We start from the raw sequence: 15,582 nt of genomic DNA on the forward strand, positions 1-15,582 counted from the left end.
CCCATGGCTATTGATGTGCAGCAGGGGCTGGGGCCCTGGCACGCTGGCTCCCAGGAACCAGGATGGTTCCTGGCATCAGGTGGAACTGGGTATCCCATGGATTTAAATGGACTGACAGGGGTTTCAGCTCGCCCTGGGGGAGTGCAGGGCCCCATGGGTGGGCTCAGGGGCTGCTTCTCCTCCTCCTTCAGGGTTACACTGCCCAGACAGTCCTGGCACTGCCACCTCAGGCAAACATCCGCTCTGTATCGCTCCATCAGAGGGGCGAGGAGCTCCCGACCGCTCGCAATCAGGGGTGTCATCTCCACTCAGCCTTTGGCCAGCAACGGGAACACCCAGGGACTGGGAGCCAGAGCTCTCGTGTCCAGAAGCCACCAGTTTCCAAGTCCCAGTGGCCACGTTCAAACCACCTTTGGGAACGCTCCACCATTGAAGCGGATTCCCAGTTTGCCCAGAACGTGCCGGCACCGCAGGGACCACGGGCGGTGAACCACGACGGGCGACAGCCCCGCTGAGCCCGGGAAGGGGCCTGGGCTGGGGCTGCTTGCTGGTACCAGTGATTCAGTGACATGCAATAATGCTGAGGGGATGGATGTAGATAGAGTTTAACAGACAATTAATTAATAGAATGTCAACTGTTTGTCGTAAAACTTGCTGTCTGGCGTAAATCTTGGTGTTTGCTGTGGTGTGCATGAGTGAGTGATTGTGAAATCAAGTTACTGTAAACTAAGTAAAGGGCCCCAATTTGTAGTCCCGAATCCCTGTGAAGAGATTGGTTGGAACTTGTGGTAGATATTAGATGAAGGTTGAGATCAAAAACTTAATACAGATCTCGAAGAGCAATAAAACTAAGAGAAAGGAATATGTGGGAAATGAAATATTTCCACCGTGTCTAATCTAATTGATCCAAGATGTGGTGAATCGCATGCAAAGTTACTGTGAACCATATCCCTTCTTTGTCTACTATAAAGTTATGAGTCACGTGGTGTAGCAACTTTCTCCCCCTGATGTCCAATAGAGATACAGATAGAAACTCTTGATTAACTAAACAAAACTAATCTTTTTCAGTGCACAGAACTGTATAACTGAACAAAAACAAAACTTTATTACTATGCACAACTATAACAACAATAAAAAAGACACAATAAGAAAAATAATAAAAATAATAATAAGTGCTGACAATACAAAACATTCCATTTTAAAGCGTCGCTCCCACATATCCGCATCAGCTGGAGCAGAAGCCTGGGTCCTCTGCCTAGAATTAAAACAACAGAAAAGGAAAATTTAGATTCTTTCTAAATTATCTGAGCTTGAAGAGACCTTTTAGTCTCAGTAACACCCACCTGTCTGGTTGTTCCGGTGGGTAAAGCCGCACTCGTTTGAAAGGCGATGACAACCTGAAAGTCTAAGGACAAGGGGACAATATACCACTACAGCCATAGCAAGGACATTGTCCCTACTGCCTGGCTATAGTGCTGTAGAAAGGAACATCTACCACTCGTGGAGTTGTAGGCGCATCCTGTGATTCAGGCAAGGGAATTGGGGTCTCACCCCCACCAGCACCAGCCACTTTGTACTGCTCTGCTGCTTGACTGCGTGTTCACCTAACTGTGTTTTTGGAAACGCGCAGGCGCAGTTTTCCCCCTACATCCCCACAGAAAGTACTAGAAAGGGAAGGATCAAACTGTAACCGTCGCAGTCTAATCCTAAAATGATGGGTAACAATCAAAGTGGAGCCTCTAAGAAGAATCCCCTAGGGTGTGTGCTAGCCCACTGGAAGGAATTGGTGGGATCAGGAGGCACTGAAAATAAGAAAACAGTTATGAAATATTGTAATCAGTAGTGGCCTTGGGATAAATTAGAAGATGGGGCTCAATGGAACATTAGATTATAACACCTTATTACAATTGATGTTATTTCTAAGAAGAGAAGGAAAATGGGATGAAATTACATATCTGGATATGTTTTATACCCTCCAACACCATCCAGAGTGGCAAAGGGAGTGTGGATTAGTCCCACCACAAGATCCTATGGTACTAGCACTCGAGAGGGAGAATAAAAAACACAAAGGTAAACTGAGGCGGTGTTGCTCGACGTGCAGTATAGGGCAGAGGTGTACCAGACCCGATAAAATTTACCAGGTACCAGAACAGGATCTGAACGATAGTTTTAAGCCTCCCCCTCGGCTGCAGGAACAGGATGAGGACTCGGATGCAGCTTATACTTCTCAGCAAGTTAGAGAGTCTATTTTCCGCACGTCAATCTCACCTCTTTCCGGGGTGTAAACCTGACTCGCACGTTGTAGCGCTGTCCCGGAGTCAGGGTCCCGGCCGAGGGCAGCACCTGGAAGACACAGCGCTTGTTCTTCCACTGCTGGAGCAGCTTTTGTTTAATGTACAGTGGAAGATACTTGTCCACCTGGGCACAGGAAGGAACCTTGTGAGGTCTCTTTGGGCTGTGAAGACAGACCCTCAAGTTCCCACAGTGCTCTGAGACACCATCACGGCGCCAAGAGCACCCACATCCAGATCAGATGTGGCCACTACAGCCTAGAACTGGAGGGAAAACCTGTGGGCAGGGCAGGCAGACGGGCAGGCACCGTCCTTGGAGGAGGACGAATGGGTGAAGGTGGCAGAGAAGCGAAGCATCAGCTGCTCAACAAGTCCAGGTGAACCAGCCTTGCTCCATACCCTCCAATCTCCCTCCCACGAGCCGTCCCCATGCGGTGAGGCACCCACAGCGGCAGAAAAGGCACGAGAGGCACAGAAAACCCAACCGAGAAGTTACGTGTCCCGCGTCGTCTCTTCCTCCTTTTCACAATGGGCTCATTCACGGTGATGGAACAGGGGACCTGGAGTTGGTTGTTGAGCTGGATGGTTTCTTCCTGACTCTGTCCACACTGGACAGCAGCAAACTCCAGTCTGTCCCTGGACACGCAGACAGATGGCTCAGCCACACTGGCACGGAGGCAGATGGGAAATGTGGGGCCTTCTTCTGCCTAGTGAGGGGCAGAGCATCCAGCTGAAGGTCCAGGCAACATCTGCTGCTGCCCCCAACCTGACAGCTGCCTCAAAAGGCCGTGCTGGCACAAGGAGATGAGGAAGAATACACTACCTTGATGGGCAGGACAACATTCACTTCTCCCACCGGCAGGTTGGCACTCTGCGGGTCAAAGCGCACTTCAAAGGTCTCGGTCTCACAGAAGGGCAGGTTCTTCACGCAGCCCAGATCCACACTAAAACCTTGAATGGGTGAAAATAAAGCAGCTGAGATACACCAGCATCGTGAAATTGGTCACAAGTATCTTCAGACCATATGGGTGTCCACAGGACTGTCAGGCAGAAGGACCCTTTGTGTCTCCAGAGAAGACTGCCACTCCTTCTCTCTTGTCACCGCTCAAAGGGAAAGGAATTTCACAGCCTGAATTCAAGACCCGCAGGGTAAAACGGAAACCCATCAGCTGAGGAGCACCAGCAATTCCTTCACCAGGCCCCCAGGAAGGATGCGCAGATCTCTCCAAAGAACTTCCAGGGAAGATTCCCCTGTGCTGTGGTGCTGCTTGGAAGACAATTTAGAGGAGACACCTGACCACCCTTCAGACGCAGCAAGTCACCATCTGATGGTCCTCAAGGACCTGTTTTGAAAGCCTGTTTTGACCTCACAGGCTGTTGTCTCAAGAGAGGCTAAAGCAGCACTGTGCCATTACGAACTCTAAACAAAGCACTTCCAAAGCACCAAGGGTCCCGTCTGCTCCCAACACAAGCTCATGGAGCGCACAAAGACACTCAGGAGATGCTCCTGGTAGCCAAGAGCAGAAGATGCTGAGAGGTGACCAAGGTGATCAGCCCATGGAGCCCCCGCAATGAAGCGTCAGGGCAGCCCAGGTGGCTGGACACTGCGGGCCAGGAGAGTTCCGGCTGCAGAGCACCGAGCAGGGGGAGGAAGGAAGAGAAAACGATGCAAAAGAGCACTCAAAACCCTTCCCCGTGGCCCCAGCTCATCTGTCAGAGACAGGTCCTTCAAGCCCGCGGGAAGTCTCTCCAGCATGGGTTACCGGTGCCACACAGAGCCCGTCCGTCGGCGCAGAAGGACGCGGGGAGCTGCCCGGGGTTGGTGATCTTCACGACGTGCCTGTGGATGTCACCAAGAACGACGTGGCCAAAGTCCAGGATGTACTCGGGCAGCTCCACTCTGGAAGGAGAAGCAAGGAGAGTCCTTAAGGTGGAGGAGGATGCAAACAAAGCAGGTGCTTCTGTAGTCACTGCTGCAGAAACTCCAGCCCATGAAGCCCAAGGTCTGATCTTCTGCTAAGAAGACTTTGGTACGTCACGGGGCACCCAGGTCCAAGCTTTTATCAGCTACTAACAGGTTCTTAGAATAAAATGAGTTTAAACAGACACTGGGCACAACTCCTCTGCTGTGAAAAGCCACTGGAAAAAAGTCCTCAGGCTGCTCACTGGTAGCACGTCCAAACTGTCAGGACCAACCCCCTTCTCAAGTCCCCAGCTATTCCCAGAGACAAGGAGCTCCCAGGAGCAGGGGCGCACCACTGTGCGCTACCATCAGAGCACAGGGGCCCTACTAACTTGAGAAGCCTCCGACGAGCACACTGGTCAAAGGCAGCGTCCTCTGGGGAACCGGAGGAGAGAGCTTTCTGCTGCTCCAGGGCGTGCTGCTCCATCAGCATGTTCTCCATCTCCATCTGCAGCCCAACGTCCAGCTGAGGAAAACAAAGACAGTGGCTGGTTAGCAAAGGCAAGTTAATCCCACCCTGCTCTTGGTAAGAAGCAGGAAGAAGTCCTTCACTCTGAGGGTGGTGAGACCCTGGCACAGCTTGCCCAAGGAGGTGGTGGAGGCTTCATGCCTGAAGACGTTCAAGGATGAAGCTTTGAGCAACCTGATTTACTTAAAGGTGTCCCTACTCGCTGCAGGGGGTAGATGGCCTCTGGATGTCCCTGCCAATACAGTCTATGATGGGGTCCTTCTGTCCAGCTGCTCAGAATCTGCCAGGACCATATCTGAAGGGAGATGAACTCCAGCACCTTCGCCTGCTCAGCCACCCTTATGCAAGCTGATCTGACCAAACAAGTCAAGGACCTGCCAGAGCTCCAAGTAGCTGCCTGTCCCCAGCTGCTGCCAGGGCAGCTCAGACAAAAGCTCTCTCCATGAGGGAACCACATCAGCGCTGACAGCTCTTGGAGACACATCTCAGTTGCTTGAGCACAGTCTTCAGGACCTCCCACTCGGGCACTCAGGAAGCTCAGGCACCCACGGGAAGGACTACTACCAGAGGAGCCCCATGTTTGTGGCCAGCCCAGGGGAGCCAGCTGCAAGGGGGACAAGTGACACAGGGAGAGGGTGGCCCCTGCCAAACAGGGCAGCAGCCGGTCTCACCACAGTGCCAGAGTCGTCCATGGGTGGCTCGCTGGCCGTGGCCTCCCCGACAACCACCGCGTCGTCTCTCTGGCTGCCTCCTCCAAGCTTTTCTTTTGCCTCTTTGAGGATGTGCTCATAGTTCTCATTTCCTGAAGGAAGAAAACAGCCACAAATAGAAGTGTGGGCGCAGCGGCGTCCCCGTTAAAGCTGGGAAGCTCCACACCCCCAGCGTTGGCCCTTCCCACAAACACATTCCTCCAGCAATGCATGGAAAGAGGATGCTGCTTTTCTTCTATGTTCTCTCCCACCCATCTTCCTCCACACAAGGGAGCATCTCATCCCCCCCACCCCTGCCCAAATCCCTGCCAGCCCACATTACAGCTTTCCCCAACACTGCTTTCTAGCTGTCCCCTTTATCCAGGCCACCAACAGATGACACTGGCCAGGATGGCTCTCTGGAGCAAAGCCCATGTGCTTCTAGAAAGCAACCAGAAGAACAACAGCCCTGAAACCTCCAGGCTTGGTGGAGGTGGGTGTGAGCTGCCCTATGAGCATGACGACACAGGGGGACAGAAAAAGACCCCCAGGGGACCTCCCCGAGGAGCAGTCAGACAGTGCTCACCTTTGATTCTCCTCGGAAGGTCCAAATAAATCCTGGGAAAATTCCCCTCTCCTTTCAGCCTGATCTCTTCTGGCTCCAGGTGACCCACTTGGATCTGGAAGGTCCTGCAGAAGACTCCAGGCACTCCCGGCAGGTGATAGACAGTGAGCACTTGCTCTCTGCCAGGTCCAATGTAACCCTGGAGGTGTGGAAGAAGAGGAGGGGAATTCAACCAGAGGGCTTGGCGGAGGGGTGGCTCAGACCACCGGTAAGCTGAGATGAGAAGGCACCTTGCAGGTTCTCACACAACACATCGCCTTCCAGCTTCCCTGCACCCAAAAGCTCAAGTCTCCTACACCGGGCTGTGGTTTGTCCTCCTGCCAACACTGCCCACCCTCTGCCAGACCCAAGCAGCAAAGAAAAGCCCTTCTGCCAGCTGCTGTGGAGGAGGAGCGGCGTGCCCAAACTCTCAGCAGGGCCAGCAGCTCCTGTCACGGCACTGCAGTGGCTCCCAGGCTGGTGTCCAAGAGCCTGACCTCTTACTCATGAGCCCAACCAACAGCTCCTGCCTGGGTGGTTACACCAAGGGTACATGGCACGATCTAGACTCACAGTGACCTGCAAACTTACACCCCTGGAAAAGCAGAGGCAGAGGCTCGGACGAGCTCCAGGGATGAAGGGGTTCCCCACAAATCCCCTCCTCACTGGGCTCCTAGAGAAGAGCTGTCTGAGCCTGGAGTTGGGCTCATGCCAAGCAGGTTGAGAGCCAATACAAACAGGTGGCAACACTGCTCAGGGGACAGGGCACAGACACAGCTCTTCTCAGCTCACTGGGCTGGACCTTCAGCTCCCTGCTCGCCCCCCCACGCCGCAGGGAGAAGCTGCTGAGCAGGACACATCCTGCCTCTTGGTCCCCGGAGCCCCGGACTCCAGCTCCCAACACGGCATCTGCAAAAGCAAGTCCTGCCAAGCTGCTTGCACAGCAGCAACTGCCCAGGGCCAAGCAGAGCCGTGTCCTCTGGAGCAGTGACACCCCTGGAGACTGGCACGAGGACATATGAAAGCCATTTGGCCTCCTCTTCCCATTGCCAGGAGGGACACGGATAGGAATGCTGCTTCAGCTGAGGGATCCAGGCAGAACCCAGGCACTGGGACAGGGGATGCTACGAGCTGGAGAAGCGAGGGGCCGGCGCGAGTTCCGACACAGGAGCTGCGTGCCCAAGAGAGGGACTATTTATGTCCTTAGTGCTGACAGGAGGCAGGCAGGGACCTGGAGGAAGTCCTGTCCCACCACCCAACCCTGAGGGGAAGGAGATGCTCAGGAGACCTTGCACCATCCCGCTCCAGTGCCGCTACCAGCACAACTTCACCTGGTACAACTAGGACTCTGCTTGCCCAACCTTTTGTTCCTCCCCTATAACCCCCTCCTGGGCAGCCTGATGTGGAGCCAGCGTCAACCCCTCGTGCTACTCACGGTGCTGGGCAGGACCAGGGGCACGCCAGGCTGAGGACTGTCCGCGGTGGCCGTGCTGGGGCTCAGCACCACGTAGGTGAATCCCATCTTCCCGCTGTTCCGCAGGGTGACCTCTGATTTGGTGACTTCGGTAAACAGCTGGAGAGAAGACAGAGGGGCGGGAAACTGAGGACACACATCTGGATGTTGGCAATCTCCTCCTGCTGACACTGGGATGAGAGCCGATGGACACAACACAAGAGAGAGGCAGAGGAAGAGGAGGGACGGGCACCTGACTCTCCCAGGCCAACCTGAGGAACCCACGCAGGTATTTATGGCAGCGCGCAGAGGTGCAGCAACCACCACAAAAAGCTCAGTAATAAACAGATGACCACTGCTGGAAACATCTGGTCAGGCTGGATGAGGCTCTGAGCAACCTGACCTAGTGGAAGATGTCCCTGCTCAGTGAAGGTGGACAAGATGACCTCTAAGGTCCCTTCCAACCCAAACTGTTCTAGGATTTTAAGATACAAGTCCTCAGCACTTTAAGGCGTCATCTGACAGCCAGCTGAAACACAAAGGAGGACCATGGCTCCCACCAGGAAGCTTCTTCTGTTACCAGCCCCCTTGAGCTGGGGGTGCTCAGTGGTCTGGACAGCAACCCTTAACTAGTGCCAAGGACCTTCTTGGCCGAGCCCCTATTCAGTCTCTGATCCATCTCCAGTGAGCTTAGTTCCCTCGGACTTCCCCCGCTTCTCGGATTGATGGAGCCCTGGATGGAGCCCTGGATGGAGCAGAGCCTCTGCAAAGGCTTCAAGGAAATTCAGGACAGATCAAGGCAACCGCCCCATCCAGCATGGCCAGCCCACCGTGGTCTGGTCTATGGAGAGTACTGAAAGAGACCATCTCCTTGGACCCCAGGATCCGGGAGCGGATCTGCAGATGGATGTCTCAGGGCACAACTCCCTGGAGATCACCGCCTGCCCTGGGAGCCAGAGTTCGTTGAAGAGGAGGGATTCCCAGCTTCAGGAAGGGCAATGGAGATGACCATTAAAACCAGCTTGGACACAGGACCTGTCACCCCAAAGCTGCACCTCCAAGCCAAACAACCAAAGAAGCCAGTGAGAGTCCTGGACCTCGGTGGGCAGCCACCTGCCAGGGATGGTCTCAAGGATTCCTGCCAAGAGAAGCGCCTGGTACCTGCAGCCCGCAGTCCATCTCCGTGCTGTCCAGGAGGTAGTGGATGAGCGAGGCCTCCCCACGCAGCGCAACCTCATAGGTCGGGCCTCCCTCCACGCGGCACAGCGCCGTGACGCGGGCAATGATGTCTGCATGGCCAGAGAAGGTGACCCTGACCCGCTCGCTCTCGCCCGGCTGCAGCACGCCGTACAGCGGCAGGATGTGGAAAACCTGGAGGAAGGGGAAGAGACACTGAGACATCAGGTGTGGAAATGGGTGCAGGAGAGGAGGGAGCCACTGCTTGCAGCAAAGGACAGACATGGCTGGAGGGCCTCTTCCTCAAACCCAGTCTCATCCTGCAGCCACCCTGCCTAAAAGTGGAAAGACCATGGGGAAAATCTTCTCCCATACTCAGTAATGAATGCGTAAGCTGGGGGAGGCAACGCTGGTGGGAGGTGTAGAAAATCACCTACCTCTGTTTCCAGGGTGTCATCTGCATCTGGTGGCTGTGGGACAGAATCCCCCACCCCTGCCAGGGCTTCAAGTGGCTCCTCCACACTCCCATTCCCGAGGATGCTCTCTGAAGGTGCTGGGCACTCCAGCTGAGCTCCCTCCTCCTTTGGTGGTTTGGCTTTTGTGAAAGAATTTGGTGTTGGAGGAGTTAACCTGGAAAACAACAAAGCTTTGATGGTGGAGCTGCAGTGGGAAGGAGGGAGGGCAGCAGGAGCAGCTCCTTGGCAGGATCCGGCACCAAGGTGGGAGCTCAGCAGCTCCATAAGTGGGTCAGAGCAGGTCAGTGCTTGGGAACGATGCCGGTATAGCGGCGGTGCCGGCAGCCGGGTGCAAGGAGCAGCAGATGGGGACAGGGGTGAACACCTCACCGGGGTGGGGAGCGTGGCAGCAAAGGGAGACACACACGAACCCTGCAACAAGCCCAGACTGGAGGGCAAAGGGACAGAGCCAGGCAGCCATGGGCTGGTACAGACCCAGCAGCACCCTCCCAAAAGCACCTGCCACCCCAGACCGTGCCTTCCCCACCTGCAGAGCCACGGCAAGAAGTTCTGTGGCTCAGCCAGACACTGATGCAGAACATCTCCCCAAGAGTGACCCACAGCCGCGGGTCGGTACGAGCAAGCAGCGACGCTGGTGGCTTTCTCTACGTGTAACAAGGCAGGATGGAGCCAGAGCTGGAATGGAGCCGGGGCTGGGATGGAGCCGGGGCTGGGATGGGTTGGAGCCTCCAGCCTGCTGTGCCTCAACTGGACAGAGCCCAGCACTGCACGGGACACCCAGGTACCTCAGCTGCCTTCGGGCAGCCTGACTTCTTCTGGGTGAGAAGGGAGGTGCCTGTGCCAATGGGACACACACACCGGGAGCGCCTGGAGACTCTCCAGCCACACACCGGTCTGACCACCATTCTATCCATCTCACCGTCACCAGCCCTGACGGTTGATTCCCTCCATGTCAGACCCCCTTAGTTTCATCTGATAATTTACAATACCAACAGTGCTTAACGTGGACCAGAAAAATAGATCTGACATGCTGCCCTTCTGCCGGGCTCTTAATGAGCAATGTGAGGTGTTAATAGCTTGGAGACCGTCTTCATTTCCAGCTCTGCCACAAGGATCACATGGTGTCTCCTGAGGGACCCTGATTGAGCACATTACCGCTTAATTAACATGCGGAGCAGAAAAGGGAGCTGTCCTAAATGGCCACAGCGCTAACGAGCCAGCAAAGGGGCAATGCCAAACCCTTTGGAGGAGAGGATCCTGCCAGAAGGACACTCACGACCCTCAAGGCAACAGAGCTGGGTGACTCGGCATCTGCTGGAAGAACCAGCACCTGCGGGCTTGCGTCCAGCAAAGCCAATTGTTCTAGGACTCGGAAGAGCTGCCCCTCAATGGGTAACTTCGCTCCGTTTCCCGGGGCGGTATGGAAAAACCATTGGCTGCTGCAATTAAACTGCCCAGAGTCAACTTCTGACCTATGCAAGAGAGGCCACAGCGGGAAGAACCGCTCGAAAACGCCTTTAGAGATGCGCTACAGCACAACTGAGAGATTGCTCTTGGGCTTGGAAAGCACAGGCCAGCACTGGGTGGCCCTGGTGCCCAGGGACGTGGGGACAAGTCCTCCTACTGACACCTACTGCTGCACCCAAAGCCGCAGCAGAACCCGCCGGAACACACAACACACAACGAGCGCCGGAACACACACAACAGCCGCTGTGTGAATGCCATGGGCAGCAGAACACGAGAACTCAGTTCAAGGTGGCGCTTGCCTCGAGCCGTGGAAATCCCCACCTCAAGCTGTGGAGAAGCCCCACTCCCTGGGCACCTTCCCTGCCTGAAGCTGGGAGGTGCTTTTTCCACAAGGGAAAGTGAAAGGGATTTGTCGGATGCTACACAAACCATCTCAGGCTTTGCAAAGGACAAACGGGACAGCGGACGAAGAGCTTCAAGGAGAGGTGCACGTACCTCAGGTGGCTTGTGGAGTCGTCCACCAGGAACAGCCAGTGGTACTGGACGGGCAGCGGGCTGCAGTTGGTCATCTGAATGTGGCGCTCGTGTTCGGTGTCATTCAAGACGCAGCCAAAGTCCAAGGTTGTGGTCTGGATATGGAGATTTGGGAAGAAGACTTCTCCCCGAATGGTGACTTGCTCCTCATGAGGGTGCTCAGGAAACTGTATCTTCAGAGTTTTCCCTGCTTCCCAACTATTCCAACCCTCTTCAAAAGCAGGGTTAAACCCGATGGAGAGATTAAGTTCCTTCCCGGTCCCCAGCTTTATGGGCTGCAAGAAGATGACGAGTATTAACCACTGGTGTGATGAAGTTCCGAGCACAAAACGCCTCAGTGTTCAAAGTGCAACCCCAACGTGGGCTTCTTGCTTCAGCCTTCATTTTCTTTATAACGTGCCCCTGACCATGCAGCACAACGTTCTTCTCTGAGACTCTCAGGCTCACCCCCTTGTGCTCTACACCCATAATGGAAGAGGGAAATAAATCCTGGCGTGCCCTGACTCTAGAGGAACCCCTTTGTCTTCACACTCAACATGAGCCCTAGGGCACTGTGCCCTCAGCCTGGAGAGGGCTCATCACCTGCATGGCAACGGTGGCCGTGCTTCCAACATGTCTCTAGCAGAGCCCATGTCTCACACCTCCCACCGCCAGCAGCGCAGGTGACAAGCGCCTCGGCCTTCCCAAGGGCAGAGCTGCCCTCAAAGAGAGCAAGCAGCTCTTCAGGTCACCCAAGGAGGGCTTCCAAGAGACACCTTCACCTCACGGTTGGCCCACACCTAGGTTCCTGCTCCGAGTTGTCTTAGAGCCAGGAGGTATTTCCCCAATTGAGGTGGTCTTTTCTCTGCTTTTCAAACCTGATGCTGTTCATGCCAACTGACTGCCAATTCAAAGGAATAACCACCTCTCCTGGAGGGCTTCCCAACGGAAACGCACCCCCACCCCCCTCCCTCTTCAAACCCCACCAGCGGGAAGGTCTGGGGCTGCTCACCTGGTCTGGCAGGGGCTGCTGGGACGCACTGCAGACCCAGAAGGGTTGCTCTACCATCAGGACGATGCTGAGCGGCAGGGAGGAGGTGTTTTTTAAAGAGAGAGGCTTGTACTGAAGGCTCAGGACATCGCTGGGTTGCTAAAGACAAGGGGAAAAAACAGGGAGGGGGGTGACTCACCGCCCTTCGGTGAAGTTAAGCAGTCCCACCTCTAAAAACACGGTCGCTTTGCTCACAGACCACCTCACGGGGGGTTGGGGGGTGAGGAGGGCGTTTGGCATCGCTCGGCCACAGCGACCTGCTCTCCCGCCCCAGTCCCAACACAGGAGGATGGCTGTGAGAGGCCCATGCTGTTCTTGTGGGTCCCACACACCTGGCCATGGGCTCAGCAGCTCGATTCTGCCTCCAGCTCAACACAGGCAAAATAGAGCTGGAGAGATGGTCCCCAACCCCACAGGGGAGAAATAATCATCTCAGTGTTGATGGCAATAGCTTGGTCCTGCTCAAACCAATGGCAAAGCCCTGAGGACTTGGAGAAGATGTTTAACTTCCTTCCCTGAAGGCCATCACACCCCTCCGTGGGCTTTCAGTCCTCAGCCATGCTACTAAACACCAGGACCCAACCCAGAGACCTACCTTCTCCACCCGGAAAGACATTGCTCTGGGCGACACTTGCAGGGTGGGAGCAATGAACTCGCACGTGACAGCCACTTGCATTATCCGTCTCTTCCCAAACTGGTTCCCCACGTTGGCATGACACACCAGCCGCTCCTTCACTACCTGTGGGCAAGAGTCACACGTCACCCACCAAGTGCCAGCAGGGAGCCCAGAAAACACCATGGAATTTGCAAGCCGTGGACACAGAAGGAATTTGATAGCCTGGATAAACCCATGCCATGGGATCTTGGCCATCAACCCTCCACAACTATTACACTGCCATAAAGCTACAGTCACTGGTCTCCTTGCTAGTCCTCTCTTCATGCTCCATCCTACTTATTCTGCTCTCCCAAAATCCTTAGTGCTACACCCCAACGTCCACAAAAGGCACCCACAAAGTCAGGTGGAACTGGAATAATCCGCCTCCCCCCGCAAACGGTTATCGCCACGATGTGCCCTGCTGCTCAGCATGATCATCATGCCGGAAAACATCATCTAGGTCCAACCCCCTGCCATGGGCAGGGACACCCTCCCTAGACCAGGCAGGCCAAAGCCCCATCCAACCTGGCCTTGAACCCTGCCAGGGATCCAGGGGCTTACACAGCCTTGCTGGGTAACCCATTCCCTTGATTTCTCATGGTTCTACTTCCCCAGGTTCCTCCCCCTCCACTCTTCACAAGAATCACAAGGTTGGAAGAGACCTCTGAAGATCATCGAGTCCAAACATTCCCATCCTATGCTAAACCATATCCCTAAGTACCTCATCTACCCTTTTTTTGAACACATCCAGGGATGGTGACTCAACCACCTCCCTGGGCAGCCTGTTGCAGGCCCTGACAACTCTTTCAGTAAAATATTTTTTTCTAATATCCAATCTAAACCTGCCCTGGCACAGCTTCATGTCATTTCCCCTTGTTCTATCTTCTGTCACCTGGCTGAAGAGACCATCGCACACCTCTCTACAACCTCCCTTCAGGTAGTTGTAGGTGGTGATAAGGTCTCCCCTCAGCCTCCTCTTCTCCAGGCTAAACATCCCCAGCTCCCTCAGGCATTCCTCATAGGATTTGCCCTCCAGCCCCTTCACCAGCCTGGTTGCCCTTCTCTGCACTCTTCCCCCTCTGGTACAGCTCCACAAGCCAACTCCTCCCGGGAGCCTACAGCCTTCACAACTCTTGGGTTCTACGTGCACCGCAGGGAGTTGGGCTTCTGACCAACCTCAAGAGTACCAACTTCTCAAGACCCAAAGCTACATCTGCTCCCCATGCTCTTGCCTCACAGGTGCCCTTCACAGGGCTTCCCAGTGCCCTTCTCAAGATTTCCAGGCAAGACACCCTCTCCAATGCCCTAAGCATTTTAGTTTCTTTCTTGGACCTTTTTCTCCACCTCAGCAAAACCTCGGGACTCACAACTGCACGGGGACAGTCCCACCACAACCAACTGAGCCGGGAATCACATCTTGGAGCCTCCGCCGAGGCAACCCTTTCAAAACACCTTTCAAAACACAGCAGGAGCTTCATGCAGATTTATTCCACCTTCGCCTAAACATCTGTGCCCAGTGGGCCTGGAGCGAGGGAATGCGCCCCAGGCTTAGCTGGCAGCTCCTCTGCAGAGCTTCCCCTGGAAAGAAGGGGCCAGGAAGAAGACGACACAGTGATCCCGCTGAGCTACCCCCGCTCTGAGCTGCCATCCAAGGGTGCTGCCGGACCTGACCGCCCTTGGGACACGGGGCCGGCCAAGAGCCTGGGGTGAGCTGTTCTGGGAATACTGATACAAGTGGAACTGTCAATTCTAATGATCCCTGGGAGCAGCTTCCCTCATGGAGAACATCACTCCCACCATTCTGGCTGCTGCGCTGGGCTCGTTTTTCTCCTCCAGGACTGGGCTCTAAGCAAGCCCTCTGCCCATGTTTGTCTGTAGAGGGAAAAAAACGCTGCTCCCAGACGCTCCCCTCCCTTCCCAGGGCCTTTGTTTTACTCCCTGCTTCCCCCAGAGAAATTACCTCGCGGTTTCTCAATCCACTCCCTGCCTTTGCTCCTAGGCTAAGCCTAACTTATTTTCTCTGCCCTTCCTTCCCTGTAACCCACCGTTTGCCCCTGTTCCTTCAGCCCCTATTTTGGTATGGGCAAGTTGGCTTGATGGTAGCTATAGAAACACCCCAAAAAAAACCCTTGGGAACTGATGGTGGCCAGCAAGGAGTGCAACTGGTGCTGACATGGTCACTCGGGGCGTTGAGATATTTTCTTGAAAGCACTTGTTCATCTTCCCAGGGAGAAGTCAAGGGGCTGCAGGAGAAGCCCCAGTGGAGGTGATGCGATGGGGAAAGCTCAGCACCCGGGGGGGACCTCACCTGAGGAGTGCTGGAGGAGCCTTCCAGAGTCATCTCCACAGTCTGGCCTGGCATCAGCTCCACTGTCAGAGGTTGAATCTTAAACACGGGACTGGCAGGTCTGGAGGAACCTTTGCCCTTGGTTTGGATGGCAGGGAGACAATCACGACGGGGAGATGGGGGGGAACCTTCCATTCTCCAATAGAGCTGATGGATGCGTCGTCCTGCGTTTGTTATCTTGAAGCGGTAACAACAGGGACGTAGGCTAGAAGAGAAGCAGAGATGGAAAATGGCTCAGGAACTGCCTCTTCCCAGCACCCACCTGGCTTCAGTGCCCCGCTGGCCTTATCTGACCACTCACCCAGCAACAAATCCACCTCCAAAAACACTGACCCAGCTCAAAGTTACACCAAGAGCCAGACCCTGGTTGCCCCTAAGTTTATCAGCATCCAGCAGCCGGTCTGTTTGCGCAGACCAACCCACCCAAC

General features: G+C 54.9%; 1 protein-coding gene across 1 annotated transcript in view; it reads right to left on the reverse strand.

The window, feature by feature from the left end:
• Positions 1-1,082: 1,082 nt before the first annotated feature.
• The window catches only part of LOC311201693 (hydrocephalus-inducing protein-like), a gene marked incomplete at its 5' end in the record, with an annotated part of 30,359 nt that continues 15,859 nt past the window's right edge, over positions 1,083-15,582 (reverse strand). The window contains 16 exons of the mRNA XM_084276122.1: positions 1,083-1,255; positions 1,344-1,405; positions 2,269-2,418; positions 2,777-2,998; positions 3,115-3,242; positions 4,055-4,191; positions 4,587-4,720; positions 5,395-5,525; positions 5,999-6,176; positions 7,452-7,589; positions 8,631-8,840; positions 9,083-9,275; positions 11,084-11,397; positions 12,114-12,251; positions 12,748-12,891; positions 15,116-15,359. Of these exons, the coding sequence (XP_084132248.1) occupies positions 1,120-1,255; positions 1,344-1,405; positions 2,269-2,418; positions 2,777-2,998; positions 3,115-3,242; positions 4,055-4,191; positions 4,587-4,720; positions 5,395-5,525; positions 5,999-6,176; positions 7,452-7,589; positions 8,631-8,840; positions 9,083-9,275; positions 11,084-11,397; positions 12,114-12,251; positions 12,748-12,891; positions 15,116-15,359 (2,659 nt within the window). The 3' untranslated portion in view covers positions 1,083-1,119. The remainder of the gene's footprint in view (positions 1,256-1,343; positions 1,406-2,268; positions 2,419-2,776; positions 2,999-3,114; positions 3,243-4,054; positions 4,192-4,586; positions 4,721-5,394; positions 5,526-5,998; positions 6,177-7,451; positions 7,590-8,630; positions 8,841-9,082; positions 9,276-11,083; positions 11,398-12,113; positions 12,252-12,747; positions 12,892-15,115; positions 15,360-15,582) is intronic.

This window comes from Gallinula chloropus (assembly GCF_964237585.1).
Source record: "Gallinula chloropus genome assembly, chromosome: 28".
NCBI lineage: Eukaryota > Metazoa > Chordata > Aves > Gruiformes > Rallidae > Gallinula > Gallinula chloropus.